This window comes from Camelina sativa, chromosome 7 (assembly GCF_000633955.1).
Source record: "Camelina sativa cultivar DH55 chromosome 7, Cs, whole genome shotgun sequence".
In the NCBI taxonomy this organism is placed as follows: domain Eukaryota; kingdom Viridiplantae; phylum Streptophyta; class Magnoliopsida; order Brassicales; family Brassicaceae; genus Camelina; species Camelina sativa.
Genome location: NC_025691.1, coordinates 9,893,891 through 9,911,306, shown reverse-complemented (window position 1 = coordinate 9,911,306; position 17,416 = coordinate 9,893,891). Strand labels below are relative to the sequence as shown.

Here is a 17,416-nt window from a genome sequence, read left to right as displayed (position 1 = left end):
ATCATCATCATCATCATCATCATCATCATCACCATCTTCATTGCCATGAATATGATATTCTTCTGTTCTTTGCCAATGTATAAAATCATTATCCTCTCGATGTGATTCACTTATGAAGTTTTGTAGTGCCATGGTTGCTATCACAATCTTGATCCACTTAGTCAAACCATACTTAGGATGCTTACGATCTAAGATTCTCTATTTTGCTTTCCAAACTCCAAAAGTCCTCTCTATCACTGATCATAGTCATGAATGTTTCATGTTAAACAACTCCCGCGTGTTTTGTGGTGGTCCTTCTCTAGTAAACTGATCAAGGTGATATCTAACACTACAATGCGGGCCAAGATATCCTGTCTTTGTGGGATATCCAGAGTCAACCAAATAATACTTCCCATTTGGCGGATGTGGAAAAGAAACTTCATTCTTTGCACAATAATTCAACACCTTTGTATTGTGTGCTCTACCTCGTACTCCAACATATGCATATATGAACTTCATTTCGAAGTTACATATTGCAAGGACATTCATAGTTAGTTCCAATTTTCTTTCTCTGTACGCTTCTGCATTTGTACTTGGAGGACGAACTGAGATGAGTGTTCCATCAAGTGCTCCAATGCAAACCTTAAAATAGGGTCAATATCGATCATCATTTCTCAGAATTGAACTTACCCTTGTGAATTCTCCTTGTCCCGGTTTTATTGTATCTGCTACAAACTTCAGAATAATGCTTAAAACTTCATCAAGTTTCCTCTTCATTGTATCCAATGATCTTTGATACCTTACATCAATCGCTCTCACGGTTTTATCCTGACCAACCATCTCAAGAAACATAGCAACTGCTTCTTCTGTGAATATTGCTACCTCTATCTATGTTCCCTTCTAAACCATATCTCGTAGTAAGCATCCTGCATAATGCTTCAAACGTTCTTTGATTCATCCACATAATATCATAGCATTGTTGGTCTGATCCATGCATTAGTTGCTGAATATGACACCATCCTCCTCCTCTAATCTACTAACTACATTCTGATATGCTCAAATTAAATCCTAGAGCTACTCTCTCAAATTAAGAGATCACTGTAGTACTTAGGGGTCGAATTCCACAAAAACTCAAGTCTACACAATAAATTATAGATTTTTATAATTAAGCTAAACAAATTGATTTTAATTGAAATAACAATGCAAAATATTAAATAAAAGCTTGTGAAAATTCAATGGATCAAAAAGCTAGGTCTAGGGAATTTCTCAGGAAATTACAAAATATTAAAATCAATAATTAAATAGGATTCAAGCAATTAAGATCAGATCTTTTGTAAAATAAATCAGTTCTCACTGCAAATATTATCTAAATTTAAAACCAGAAAATCCAAATCTCTTTGTAAAATTCAAGGTTAAAAATCAGCTTTTAATAACAGATCATATCTCTTTGCAAGAAGTAATTTTGCTCATCAAAAGGTTTTATCAGGAAAATCAATTATATTCTCATATCAATTTATTTTCCTGTGTTACTAATTCTAGGTGATCAATCAAGAATTAATATGAAGAACAACCTACGATGAAGATCTAGAAAGATAATGAATCCTAAATAAACAGATTTAATAATTCATAAAAATCTATGAAAAACCCTGAACCTAACAAGAGATCTATTCAGACATGATCAATGAAACGAAAACCATGAATAAAATAGATATAATTAAGAAATTAGAAGAAGAAGTAAAGGAGTTTTGAATCTTCTCTGAATGAGTCTTGATTCTTCTCTCCAAAAACTCTCTCAAAATCTCTCAAGGTTCTCTCTCAAAATTTGCAGGGAAAAATAAAGCTTAAGGGTTTCTAAAACCTAAAAACACTATATATATGTCTTAAAAACACGTCAGGGACTTGTCTTGCAATTATGGAGAACTTCGGGGAATTTTGTAAAACTTCCAAAACTTGCTTTCTCGTCGGCTAACACAGTGTGTCGATTGATGCTATAGGCGGTGTCGTTCGACACCATCACTCTGTTACGACTCCAAGTTGATTTCTCCGATTAAATGCTCCAAAATGATCCAAATTGCTCTACTTTGCTCCTTACGTGTCAAAATCCTAGAAAACCTGTAAAAACTCAAAAACAACCTAGAAAACAAATCAAAAAACTCAAAAAACACACTTATATCATGCTTAAAAATCATAAAACAATGATATATCAAGCTCCATCCAAACCAAATCAACACAAATAAGGAGTAACCTTTTTATCTACTACCATGATTCAGAAACGAACCTTATAAACAAACAAAAGTAAGACAAGATTCTAGATTTCAGATCACAAATCAGCCAAATTCACTTCACAATGTTCACCAATATCTTTACTTTCACAACTTGAATCCCTTCTGAAGTAAAACAATTACGAATTCCACCAAAGCCTATGATATGAACAACAAAAGTACAATTTTTACAGATCAAAGCCATGTCCCACAACTGTAAAAAAAAAGTCCAAATACGTCTACCTCTAACCCCATGAATCTCATGCCAAAAGCAATGATTAATATAAACTGCCATAATCCCGTATTATGCCAAATAACACATAAAAGAACACACAAAACAACCCACAAAAGAATCAGGTTTATGACTTCTTTTTTTTTTTGCTCAGAGAATTTTTTTAAAAAGACCAGTTTTAGCAAAGAAAACTAAAACCCAATTCAAACCCACTAAGAAGCTGAGAGATTTTCAAACACACTAGAATAATAAATACACATCACAAACAAAAACCCAATTATACTGACAAACTTAGACCAAAGAGAACAAATACAAGTCTAGTGGGTTGTGTAGTTTGTGTAGCTCATATTTAACAACAATACAAGTCTAATCAATAACCAATTACGTACCTTGGGAATAATTGATTCTTGAAGTGATTCTGGAAGTGACTTCACTCTTCTGAAATCGAGAACCACAAGCTGTAAATAACAAAAGTACCAATTTTAAACTAAACCCATTAAAATCATACAAAACGAGCAAAGAACTTTGGGGGTTTGCTAAGAGTTCAAACCAAACAAAAAAACAATAAAAACCCATAAACCCCACTACTCTAAACCCAAAAACCCAACTCATACTAGAACCATAATTTTGAGGATTATCTTAAAGTAGCTTGAAGGATCGATTGAGATGGAGAAATTGATGGAGATGGAGATTGAAGTTCTACGGATCAATGGAGATGAGAGGAGTTCTATGGATTGATGCGTATATGGATCGATGGAGATGAGATGGAGGTTTGAAGTTATATGGATCGATGGTAAGATGAGAGAAGAGAGATGAGATGACAAGAGAGATCGGTGGAGATGAGAAAGAGATAGATCGATATTAGAATTTTTTTTTATTTTTTAAAAAAGACAAGAACATTTTATTAATTGTTGGTTCCAGTCGTCGTGTTTTTAAAATCAATCACTAAAAAAGCAGCGAACAAAAATTGAGTCACTGGTCGCTGAATCATATCGCTACAACTGGTTGCTAAACCAACGATAGGCAAACGAACGATATTTGGTCGTTGTCGTTGATTTCTGTTACCAGCGACAGGAAAACAACAGGGCATCATCTTTTGAATTTTTAACTAAGGAAATCTTCTAAAATTCCTTATAATAATTAAAGTGGATTGAAAAGTAGATTTTGGGAAGTTTGACATATGATAACGAGTTAGTATTATTTTGTTAAATCGCGATCTGATTGTTAAAAAAAATAAGAAATAAGATCAAAACAAATTGCAATCTTAGTTTTTAATTTCCAACTTCGTGAATTCAGTTTTTTTTTTTAATGTTTATGTTATAAAAATGATACATGAAGATTTTTCATATTCAAAACATAAGGTAGTATATTTATATTCATATTCATATTGGACTGCCATGGAATATTTTATGTAGTTAATGTCTGGTTGAAAAATCCTCTATATAATAAAACGGAAGTACACAACATTGTTTTGTAGACTATATAATTTTAATAAGTTGGCTACAAATAGGTTATAGATTAAGTTTTATATTATTTGTATAGTCTGGATTTATTGTTTCCAAAAATCTTAAAGAAAATATTCTAAAGAATCATTTGATATCATCTAACTTACCATATTAATTTCTTTTATTAAATTATTCGTCAAATAAAATCTTTTAATATATAACTTAATATATTAATTTGTTAATTATCATTATACTTCACCTCTCATCTTTATATATGAGTATATTTTATGAAACAAATAAATTATCATATTATTTATTATAATCAAAAAACATTTTTATTTCCGGATATACCATAAGTTGAATTTTAAAAACAAATATAAATGATTCAATCTATAGAATATTTAAGTTTTATTAATATTATTCTTTAAAAATAATATCTATTGAATTAAAAATTTTACTGAGTAACTGGTCAAAATTTGAATATTTACATTCAATTTCATACTTTTTTGTTGAATTTAAAATTTTTATATAATATAATAAACTTTAAATAATTTATTTTGAAATATTTTTAATATATTGAAACTTCATATTAAAGTTAGAAACTATAAACACTCTAAATTGGTTTGTTATAGCAATGTCAATAATATGTGACTATAATATGAAAGAATTTCAAAAAACCAAGTATATTAAAACAAAAAGTATAACAATATATTAAATTACTCATAATATGATAACTCACTTTTTAAAAACCAAATTCACAAAATTATGTCTTATAATGACATTCAAGTCATGAGGTAGAATATATATTGTTGAAATAACTTCACGTACATAAACTAATACAACATATTCAAAATTTATTTTAAAATAGAAAATATACCAAATTTTGTATAAAATAAAATTTAACTAGTGATATAGTACGGGTACTTATCTAGAATCATTAACAATATAAAACTTACAAAATAAGTGTATTTTTCAAGTCATTATATTTATCATATCATTTTATTGCATAATATTTTATCCAAAAAAAACTTTTAAAAACAATCACATAAATTATATTTTCTATTAAAATTACAATATAAATAAAATGAATTTCAACCGTGCTCTAGCACGGGTCTTAATCTAGTGATATTGTACAAAAGATGTATGATATATTTATATACCAACATAAATTGATTGTCGTACTTGTCATCAATAAATAAAGTTAGACTTGAAAATGTAAGAACGATTAAAAGAAAACTTGAGGCTCCATCTGTAACCACAAAATCGTAGATATTTAAGGGTGTATTCAATCAAACATTTTCAGTTATTTATGTGAAAAACAAACAAATAATTTGTTATTCAATAATGAAATTTAAAAGGTATTATATAATCTTGTTTAATTGAACTAGTGATTTGAAAATCTAACTCAATGTCATTTTGAAGAGTGAATGTTTAATGATTTTCTTTTTTCATCTGAATTTATATTAAAAACTGAACAGATTACATCTGTAGAATACAAAAAGGTGAAAACATCGAATTCACTTAAAACTAAGCCCAAACAAATTAAAGAATTTTCTTAGTTAAAAAAAATAAAAAAATAAATCGCATGGTTTTAAATAGGAATTAATCTTTTTTTACAATAAATCATAACAATTTTATTTAAATTATTAAAATCATATAAAACCTAAAATAACTTTAAATATATGGTTGTCAAAGAAGAAAAAAAAAAACTTTAAATATATGATTGAATCCACCCCCTTTTTTTTTTTTTTTTTTTTTGGTCAAATGATTGAATCCACCCCTATAAATAGTTTTTTTTGTACTAAACCATGAATGTTCCTGTAGTATTCTTATGTAAAGAAGTGATAGATCCCAAACTTAAAATACATTGGGGTAACATCTCAAACGATGCTTATGCTTTTACTTGCAAGAAAAATACAGTCTCGTCTCAAGCTATTATTTGAGAGTAGGCAAAATAAAATTACAGGCCATTTATACACTAAAAAATGTTTTGGTTTTTTTGGATCCTTTTTCTGGAAGAGTTTTAATCAAAAAAAATTTGGACCCTAGGTTTTTGCCTACCTTGCCACCCCCAGAGGCCTGAAAATACATTGCTTGTAATGTAAACCAACTATCTAACTTTTCATTCAAAAACAATTTTAGACCAAACTATCTATAAAGCTAATATACAACAGTGCATATTTCCCTTTGTAAATCCCAAAAATTTCTTCAGCTAAAGAAGTTCAGCGGAACAGATCTTGAAATGACCACATTATGAATCTTGCAAAAATATCAGACTCCAAAAACTCGATGTGAGCAGCACGTCCGATGAATGAGTTCAGGTTACGACCATACACAGTTGTGTCAAAGTTAACGTCGCAGCGCATAAACACCCGTTGCTGATGTGGTGCTTCCGGGACCGGTCCACGAATTTGGTCCAAACAATTGTTCAGCATTTCTAAAAAGGCTATTCCCCTTTTCGAGCTGTCGAAAGAAGCCGGCTGGCATGATTCGATTCTTGCCGAGTGATATGGAACATAACCATCCTGCATTACATAACAGCCACATTACTCTTGAGATTCTTGTCCCCTAATCTGATCAATTGCTAGTAACAAACTTCACACAATCAAGTTTCAAACTGGGAAGCATACCTGAGGAGACGAGAGGAGAATTATATTTTTGAAATTTTCCAACGTCTTTTGCTGAAAGAATTCAACAGAGTTTTTAGAACCAGACAACAAAAATACATTTCTGTGAAAACCATGGTGAGGTATTTTTTTTCTCTAACCTTGCAGAGTTTGTAAAAGAAAGTATGACGGAGATCAGGATCATCTGTGAGTGTAAGCTGGTGAATAACTTGTGTACTCTTCAACTTTTTCAGGAGCCAAAGCCCGGAGTTAAACAAGGAGTTTGTACTATACAGATAACCCAAGTGCGGACCCGAGAGCGATAAGTATGTATGTAGAAATTTCCTGTATGGTTCCATTAAACTATCTGAAAACAACGAAGTGATTGCATAAACACCAAAACATAAACTAAGAGTCATTTGATATATTACCAAATTTTTTAAAGAGTTATTACCGGCAAGTGCTGTTCTGATGATGACATTACCAATGGAATGCCCAACAAAACTCAATTTGATTCCTTTCAATTGCCCTTGTCTCGCATATCTATCTTTTTTCCTCTTAAGGAAAGAAACAACTTCTTGCGCAAGTCTCTGTCCCATTTCTCTGAAATCTCCATGTGTTCTCTCCTCATTCGCCTCGGACATGAGAAACTCTATTTTAGGATCTATCAGAAGCCACTGATTCCGAACAAGCCTTAAGTCCAAGTGATGCCCCTATGGTAACAAATAATAAACACATTTCCATCACGTAAATGAAAAAAACAAATCGAAAAAGGAAAGAACACTTCCAGAAGATACTTGCCTGAAAACCATGAACAAATACTACGATTTTTAGTTCACGGGCACTTTGCTGGGAGTTAGTAGGTTTTGTTTTATCCGCTTCATCATTGTTCCCATTAAGCAAGTTAGAATCGAGCAGATCCACATGTCTCAAATACGAATTATCACTTAATGTGCGTCTTGGTGCATTCAATACACGTTCAATAATAACAATGGGAACCCGCATAGGATCTCCAAGTATATGCATGTCTTGTATTGAACGGTTGTTAATCTGCACCAACAATTGTATTGTGACAAGATAAAACCAAGAGTTTATAAACTAAATGAAAGAACTAAACCAAACAGATAAGAACAAACCCGCATCTGTGCAATACTTCGACGGTGAAGTTCGGCACGGGTAGCTGCAATTTGAGCAGGCTGCATCAGAGCAAAAAAATAGGATGAGCCAGGCTTGTGTGTTTCACAAAATTTAACAAGAAGAGAGACAGAAGACGAAACTCACTTCATTCAACTTCAACACGCTTGGGTGTCTTTTGTGTGCACTCTGGTTTAAGATATCAGTCATTCCACTATTTATAAAATGATGGGGCATTTCAACCTTAGAATACACCATCCATATTGACCATTCAGCTCTCCGATCTTTAGTCCAGTTATCACGAAGATATTCCAGTATTTTTGTGTGATTATCCCTAAAAAGGACACATGAGATAAATGCCTAGAATACTGATCTTTTCAGATTGCTTTAGAAGGCCTGCAACTTAAGAAGATCACTGAATGTCTAAAGGAGTTACCGGTGAAATCCTAGAAACGTGGTCCAAAGATAATGCAGCTGCGTGCCTAGTAAGTGGAATAGACGGGATAGCTGATCCTTTGGTAATTCATGAAGCCACTCATCACTGGCTAAATCAAATGTGATATTCAACTTCTGTTCCAAAAGAATTGAGAAATAAGCAGAAGAAAATGAAACAGAATAATCCATTAAAAAACCAATGAGCATCAAAATAAAGCAAGGACCTCAAGATTGTTTTGTTCCTTGCCTTGTCCTGAACTGTCAACTGTAGAGTTAGATAACGGAACATTGTTCATATTTGAAACAAAGTCAGACAAGTCTATTGATTGACCAGCTGCCTCGCTAAGTCTTTGCATATCCTCGAGTAAAATATCACGAGCTCCAAGTAATGCTTTAACAAATGACACCAGTTTCTTGTCAGCAGAAGCAAGCAGACCAAGTGCCTAGCGGACAAAAAAGTTGGCAACCAATGAATAAGACGTTTTCTATAGACAAATGCAAAATATTAAACCACTGAACCACAAGCACATACTTTCTTGAATGATTGAGCAGTGCTGCCACTGACATTTTTACTGTTACTTACGCCACTGCATCAAACACTTAGACATATCAACTAAATAAAAATATGAACTTAAGCAGAAAATAAAGTATATTACATCGAATTGAAACATTTTGTAGACTAACCTTGATAGACTAGCAGATCGTTTGTAAGCAGCAGATTTCAATACAGTGATGTGGACACTCACATCGACAAGAACCGCATGAAGTGTATCAAAATGCACTGGACAGTATGAATGCAAGCCTGTAAGAGCTTTAGGAGGAATACGGAACTCATGAACGGCAACAGGAGAAGCATCTAATTGCTTCCCTGATTCGTTATCTATACACGGAGCATACATAAGCTCAAACTTTAATATCGCAGCAGATGTAGCTGACCCCTGCATACCCAGAATCATTTCACAACTTTATTAACGCACCAGATACATAATAAGAATAAATAATTAGTAGAGATTGCTACCTCATATCTTTCTAGAGGCAGAGTAAATGAAATCATCATACACAGACGAATGTCCTGCCTAGCATATTTGATACGAAAGGGCTGTGTTAAGAAACTATTATCTTTATCAACTATCCTCCACACTCCATATGAGTCATTAGAACCAGAATCAGGTGCTGTAACAAAAAAAACAACCCTCTTTGTCAAATAAAGTCTCTAACAATGCAGACTCAATCACACAGGCATAACAACAAAGACATTAGAGTCCAAAGAGCAGTAGTAACTTATTCGTAAGAAAAGCTATATATCACCTTCATACTGAACAACTCGTGAAGGAATACCACGAGTTACATTATCACCATCTTCCCATCTCATGGTGATCTTTATTTGATACCATCTAATGAATTAAAAGAATCAGAAACTTACAAAGAACAATGTACAAAGTAGAAACTTGAGTTTTTTTTATAGTCAACAGAAGAAACATAACAAGTGTTTCCATACCCTTGTTGGAAAAGATCAAGGTTATGAAACCTGTGGATATAAATCGCAATCTCTTGAACCGTATCAACCATTAGTACTGGCTTAACCTTTGCAATGTAAGGTTTCGCATCAAGTGTCTTTGCTTGCCTACTTCTTTTACTCAATCCAATTAACCATCTAAGACGGCGTATCATATGTGAACCAAAAATTAATCACATCACTTTCTTAAATCTTTTTGACTTTGTTCTTCTTTAGTATCAATCAATCTCATCTCTCTCTATAAATCTCCCAAAAGTAAAAACATGTCTACATAATGTGTAGGTGAACCATAACACTAACAACACCTGCAGATAAAGCAATAAGCACATTTAAAATAAAAATAAAAACGGAAACTTTAACAAGACCCATCATTTGTAAGAATGCAATGAATCGAAAACAGAGCAGGAACAGAACCTGTAAGGTCTCTTAGATCAAGATCTGACGGATTTACAGAAACGAAAAGAAAGAACCCAGATTTGTTAGGGCCTTTTCTTGGTTTCAGCTTCTGGGAAAAGAGAACAATGAGACAAAACACTGAAGATAACAACAATGTGGAGAAAAGAGCAGAGGAGGAGAAAAGGATCTGGGGAAACTACAAATTGTGATTGGTACAAAGAATAAAAATTTATTGTCGAGCAATTCGAGGGGAGCTTTTAATTGTTATAAAAATGAAAACTTTAATTCAGATTTGATTAAATTTTTTTTGTCGAGTCTTTAAGGACGAATGTTCATACGAGAGAGAGAAGGAGACCATGTTCGATCCAAGCTTTGTCTTGTTTTTTTCGACTCGTACGGTAAAAAAAATCCTGACCCGCTCGGGTAACTTGACTTGTTAGTTTTGGGCCTTTAGTTATGCTTAATGGGCCACTATTTTATACCCAAACCATTGGGTCAAAATGTTAAATTGTGATACTGTAGTCTACCGTAACACTATATTTTATAGGTTTTTTATGCAAAATATTCTTTTTTTCCTACGAAGGCCAATTGAATTAAAAAAAATCATTATGTGTATTATACAATTATGTTAAATTCGAGTTCGTAGAAAAAAAAATATATACGTACATTACTGTTTTGCTTATATTAGCAAATCCTAGTGTTGTGTTGGTACAGAGATCCTTATGCAAAACATTTGTTAAGTCATGTTGGGCTGAAATACACATTCTTATCTACTAAATTAATAAAATGACAAAATAGGCAAAGAATCCTAATGGAATCTTTTGATTTTACGTTTGAAAAGAACATTAATTAAGACATTATCTTGCTTAAACAAACTTGATGGGGAAATAGATGAAGATGCCATGCCAGTCGTGATGCTAACGATATTCTCCATTTAGCTTTACAAAAAGATGTGTCTCTTTCTAACACTTTGTTCTTCAATTGTGAAGGAATCTACAATGGTCCATATACAATTTTATTCATATATATATATATATATATATATATATATATATATATATCACTTGTTCATACATTTGTTCTCTGGATAAAGCAGAATTTTATACATCAGGTACATCGTCTAATCTTTTGGTCTTTTAAAGATGCCTTTGAACATATTTTAGTATCAAACGAAGATATGTACTCAACAACGCAGATATACTTTACCAATAGAAAAAACTTCTAAACTCTTAACACTTTGTTTACCGTTTTTTTTAAATGATACTTGTCATTTTGTAATATTTCAAAGTGATCGCGTATGAATAGAAAATATTGTAACAACTATCCTACTATATTAATTGAGAAGTACAAATATGAAACTAACCTTAAAACGTGTAAAATTTTACATTCAATTGTCATTAGAAAAACTTAATTAAGATTAATTAATTAATTAAAAAACGAAAATTGGAGACACATAAAATAAAATAAATTGTAGAAAAGTAAAAAAAAATCTATTAGAGAAACAAAACTAATTCCTACTTAAAAAAAATAATAGCTAAGATTTTAAAAATCTAATCGAATAAAATCCAAAGTTTATTACATTCAAATGTTCTATTGACAGATTTTCAATAAACATTTTTAAAATACAAAAAAATTTATATAAGCAAACCAAATTTTTAATCACAAATCTTTAAAAATAACATAATAACAAAATAAATTATTAAAAAATTTCATCAAACAAAAAGTTCAACACGCAGTTTTCCGCGGATTAGTACCTAGTTTCATATTTATTAGCGATGATGAGATAAGTTAGTTATTGTTGATTTCATTAAGCTCTTCTTTTTTTTTGGTTAGGCGTCAAGAACATGCAATATACAAGTTTAAGCTAGGGTTATGACACATTAACAATAATAATACAAGAAAAATACCCTCAAATAGCATTAAAACAAGTCTAATGGACAATTTTATCACATATTCATAAACTTTTTATGCTCATTTCTTATTTATTTTCTTCTTTTCCTTCTCTTTTTTTCTCCCACTCATTGACTCATACCAGCTTTTTCTCTACGACGAAGAGTTTGGTCTAGAAGGAGCCAATCCTCGCTAGTCGTAACTATTTTTTCACTGCTTTACAAGTGTCTTCTTCACTAACTCCGATTATTGGTAAATGTGACATCAGTGATATAACGGTAAGTAAATTTCGAGCTCGACCATTCTTCTTTTATTATTCGCAACTAGTTTCTCATTGTTGTAGTTGATAACCGGCTTCATGCAAAAAAGCTTTGAGAGAATACTTTCTTCTCTTTATCATTCACTAGGAAGATGTTTGAATATTGAGTGTTTTATATCAACTTTTATGTCACAATAGAACCATTCTTCTTTGTATTATTGGTGCTTGCTTGTATAGATACATAATTTTGTTCAACTGAGTTTAGCTTTTGAACACTAGTAAACCTGGAAACGTTCGTAACTTAAGGTTAGCAAAGATATACAGCAAACAAATAAAGTGGCTATGTGTTTGGATATTACAACACCATACCATAATTTAAAAAGGATAACGGCCTGAGCGACCAAACCTAACATAATTGTAATCATACATCAAAACCTTACCCATGTGATAATGGAGCACCCAAAAAGCACCACTAAGCAGTTTCGTTTTAGACCATGCTACTCCAACGTTACATTTTATAAAGCTGTATGGAGGAGGCTCTTATTATCTATATTTTACGGACATCATATATTTATATAATAAATGGATATTCTAACAAAAATATTTCACATGTTATGTTGTGACCACATAGAAATTAAACATATCATTTTCAATTAATATAAATTTGTAATACCAAAAAAAAAGGATATATAGATAGAGTGACATACTGGACATTAACATTGTACACTATTAAAATACAAAAGAAAATGTTAAATACAGTATTTTCCTAACATTTCACATTCATATATTGATTCTATAAATTGAGTTACTGAATATATATTTTCTCTAAACTACTTTTAGTTTTATTTTCTTAGTCAACCAAACAGTTTGAAATTTGCTTTTCAACGACATTGAAACTTTTCAGAAAATCAATTTCATAAATAATTTTAAATGATTGTAACAAATCATTAAATCAATCAGTATCAAAGACTAAATTAACATGAACTAGAGTACTATGTGAGTCGTGTTCAAACTACTCCATTGATCGGGTCTGAGTGATCGTTCAGAAAATCTGGTGATATGACCTGAAATAAGAATCCAAGAACTACTTTTCTGATATTTGTAAACCCAATTTTATTATCTAAACTTTTTATTATATTGTTTTGTGACTATTGTTTACTTTTTAAACTTTCCAAGAAGTCGGCACTAAAGTTACTTAACGATATACACCGTCCATTTTTGTTCAGAATTAGTTGTCTCACAAATTCACAATACATAACAGTTTATTTTAACTTAAATCAAAGTCGACTTGTACTACATTTTTTTTAATTGTCTTTGTGTCTCTGAATACATTTATTTATAAACATAATTTTTATCAGCTCACATTCAAAAAAATCATTTTGGTTGTCGACTACGAAAATTTTGATTCCCCCAAAATAATTGGCATGCAAAATTCAAAGTTCTTTTTCCATACTCGAAATCATTGTATAAGTTGGTAATTTGGAATTATTTTCCGTGGGGTCGACTTTATAGGCCAAACTCGTTCACGTGTCTTTGATTTTGATAAAATAATGTTCTATATCGTAAAATTTTATAAATAATATGAACCTCCCACGTATAGTATATAGCTAGCTAGTGAAATAGACAATGCACTAATAAAGTAAAAGAATGAAAAATTCGTTTGGTCAATTACTTTGCCAATTTTTGCAATGCCAAAGCCACTTTATGTTATATCTTTACCGGTATCGCTATAAATATTTTCTGGTAAATATGTTGCGTCGTCAGATTTGATATCTTCTACCTATTTATCTTCTCGAATTGTGTCCTTGATTCAGAGATCAATTAATGAACCTTTTTTTTTTTTGTCTCTAGATAACCACAACCACGTTTTAGAGAAAAAACGTCATCACAAACTACAGTTGAAAAATACTAGATTTAGGAAGACGTGTTGTTACAACAGTTGAAAACGACAAAAAAAAGTAGTATATATTATTTTATTTTTTTGGTAATGATGCAAATTATTCAACTTCTTATGGGATCTTATCGTTTAATAATCTATAATACCTTTTGTGGTTTTTTATTTCGATGATGGTGAATTTTAACTTTAAAATGAAAAAGATAGTGAAGATGTTAATGAGTTTGGCAGACACCAATGTACCATGCATGTAACATGTTACAACACCTAGGTGTCTCGAAAGCGAAATGTTTTGTACTTCAATGTGGAATATGGCCAGAGATAGTATAAGATTCAGTCTGATAGTTATGAGTTGAGCTAGTTGATGATCATGTTTATCAAGTGCATGCTATAGGAAATCTAATCAAGCTTGAAGTGAGGAGCTGTGTAAGTAATGTTTGTTTTTAGTTTGGATTTCTCGAAAGCTGTGTTTTCTAAAGGTACCAAACTAAGATAATGTGATATGAAGACGTCTAAAACTGTGGAATAATAGTTATAGATAAAACAGATTCGATCGACTGATACTTTTTCAGAAACATATGTACGTTTATATGTGAATAAAGATGTAATTTGTAAAGAGAATACTCTAGACTCAAACAAATTAATGTGAATAGAGGTTGTAATTTGTATAGAGTAAATTATAAATTGAGGTCGGCCACTAATCCTTTAAATGGAAGGGTTGTGCATGTTTCTTGTTGAAGGAGATGTATTCAACCGCATTAAATGCTAGTTTAAGAAATTAATTGCTTTTACGCTATATATACAGTAGGATTACATGTAATGAACAACTTTTTTCGGGCGAAAGTATTGTTTTCCAATCTTACCAAATGTATTATAAAGCTTATCCATTCATACCAAATGTGTTACACAAATTAGCTTAGGAGTAATACAAATTTAGAGCTTACAAACTCAAATATAAAAGCATCCAAAGATGCAACAAAATTGAAGATAGGATAAACTGACAAAGAACCCATAAAATTACGGAGACAAAAGTTAAAACTCATATTGCCACAAGCGAGAAAATGATAAGTCGGGATCACACCCATGTTATATATTCGAAAAGTGACGAGATAGTCACGTCCAAAATGAACATCTTAAAAATGACAAATGACTGTTTTTCATAGCATTTTTGTTTTGTTTTCTAATTCTTCGTTGGCCTTAGGATGACAGATCTGATCGGGGTTAGATTGTATCATTGTAGTTGTGTCTCGAGTACATATACTTCCAAAATCAAGATTTTTAGTGCATATATATACTTATTTTTCCCTTTTTTTTTCCTTTGCAAAAGGTTAAATCATATTTCTTTTAAAACGAATAAGCTAGCCTACAGATAATGTGATGTGATTTAAGGAAAATTGACAAAGATAGGCACTAAGAAAAGGACTAAGCTAAAAAAAAAATGACTAAGTTAATAAGATCATTTAAAAGAGAATGGATATATGATGATTGCTAAACATTAATCTTGGAATATCTTGAACCAAAGTGTGAGAACTTATTTTAACTGGAACCAGAATCAAAGAACATAAAAAAAAAGACTCGGACTCCAATCAGTTACATGCTAAAGCTTGCGGGAACACCATTTCCTATTCACTATGCTTCTCTTGAAGAAGCAAATATTTTTGCAAGAGAAATTTGCATATTTTGAGGAAAATGAGATACTGTTCCAAAGAATGAATTGTAACTTAAACATCGTGCCTTTTAATTTTTCAAGAAAAATTGCTCTTCTTTCATGTATGATAAACATTACTTCCTCAGTTTTTATTAGTTGCCATTTTAGAGGATAATTTTTGTATTAAATTAGTTGTGGTTTTATGTTTCCAATACAGTTTTGATAAATTTTACAATTTTATCCCTATTCTTTTAATTTATTAATTGATGATATCAAACAAAAAATATATTAATTAAAAGTAAAATAGAAAAATTAAATATTTTCTTAACATATGTGAAAAACCTTAAACGACATGTATTTTAAAACGTATGGAGTAATTGATAACATAGTAAGAAAAATAAAAAGTTCTCTAACACAATACTTCAATTTTTCTTTTCTACTGCAAAGTCTAACGCATATATATAGGAAATATCATAGTAATCATATCCCAACACTATATATAATCTACAAGTACTAGGATTTCAGTTTATTCAATGCTGGTAGCATATAAATTGCCTCACGACCATATATCCAAGCACAAAATCATATTTTCCTGCTAGCTCACAGCCTCACACTACTATACCACACAAAATTCAAAAAAAAAATCCAAAAAAAAAAAAAAATCATCCATCATTTGTTGTTGAATATGTTTTTTTTTGGGGACAAAGTTGTTGAAAATGTTTAAAAACAAAAGATCATAGCTTGAAGAACTACAAACTTTTCAAAAGAAATGATATAAACATTGATATCAAAATTTGAAAACTTATTGTCTTCCTTGGATTTGAACAACTAACATGACCATGCCAACCAAACTTATTGTCTTCCTTTGAGTTAAAACTGTTCTGGATTTAGTTTTGTTAGTTCTTTTCACAATTTCCTCCTTTTATTGTCACCAAACTTATATTAAACTTAGAATGTGGTTACAACATAAAAACTGAACACACCTTGCCAACAAAATCCGGCCTTCAAACACACAAAAGACCAAACCAAATAAAATAAAGGATAAAAAATACATTCAAAATATTAACTAATACGCCTTAGGATTTAGGAAATGCTAGTTTTTCAACAAACAAATGCGATTAAACGATGGGGAAGTTCAAATATGCTTCCAAAAAAGCTTTCCATAAAAGAGAAGATAGATGGGGAAGTTCTCTCCAAAACAGAGGATGGTGATAAAAGAGTTATTGTAGTTAATAACACCCTCCTTTCTTATATAAAAGACACGGTTTTCTAATTAGTAATTACAATGATTTATAGTGTGATCAAAAAGTTCACAATAAAAATTCATAGAAAAAAAGATAGGAAAATTCAATCTTTTTTTTTTTTGTTGGACAAACTGATGATTCTATTAATTCAAATAGAAGTTATACAAAGAGGAGGATATAAACTCCCAGAATTCAAGACATTACAAGCAGAGACTTTCCCCAAAGCCATAAATATAAATAAAGAGGTAGAAAACATCAAGCAATAGTCCATAAGAGTTGTGAAACAAATGCTAAGAAGCAGTTTGAGACATGTGAGGTCATGGTTGCAAGATTGATCATCGTCGAGAGACTCGATAGATGACAAGGAGATCACAGTCATAAGACTTTGTGATTTTGATAAGAGAATCAGGGCCAAGGAACTCACCGGAGCGAGGAGCAATAGCAAAGGCAATGCCATGGCAAGGATTCGGGGGGGGG

General features: G+C 31.3%; 1 protein-coding gene across 4 annotated transcripts; it reads right to left on the bottom strand.

Annotated features, from left to right (window-relative positions):
• LOC104700843 (protein FAM135B-like) lies at positions 5,862 to 10,399 on the bottom strand. Of its 4 annotated transcripts, none has more exons than XM_010416437.2 (15): positions 10,023 to 10,399; positions 9,591 to 9,913; positions 9,401 to 9,486; positions 9,111 to 9,265; positions 8,777 to 9,030; positions 8,625 to 8,679; positions 8,317 to 8,535; positions 8,094 to 8,227; positions 7,805 to 7,991; positions 7,660 to 7,719; positions 7,325 to 7,573; positions 6,978 to 7,236; positions 6,685 to 6,890; positions 6,548 to 6,598; positions 5,862 to 6,442 (listed from the first exon to the last, which is right to left on the bottom strand). In XM_010416437.2, exons 2-15 carry the CDS (start codon positions 9,761 to 9,763, stop codon positions 6,140 to 6,142), a joined length of 2,391 nt encoding a protein of 796 aa, XP_010414739.1. In that variant the 5' UTR covers positions 9,764 to 9,913; positions 10,023 to 10,399; the 3' UTR covers positions 5,862 to 6,139. The 4 variants fall into 4 exon arrangements, 3 of the variants coding, with proteins under 3 accessions (XP_010414739.1, XP_010414740.1, XP_019083141.1); XM_010416438.2 differs by having other exon boundaries at positions 6,140 to 6,442; positions 8,094 to 8,224; XM_019227596.1 differs by having other exon boundaries at positions 6,140 to 6,442; positions 9,591 to 9,746; positions 10,023 to 10,385.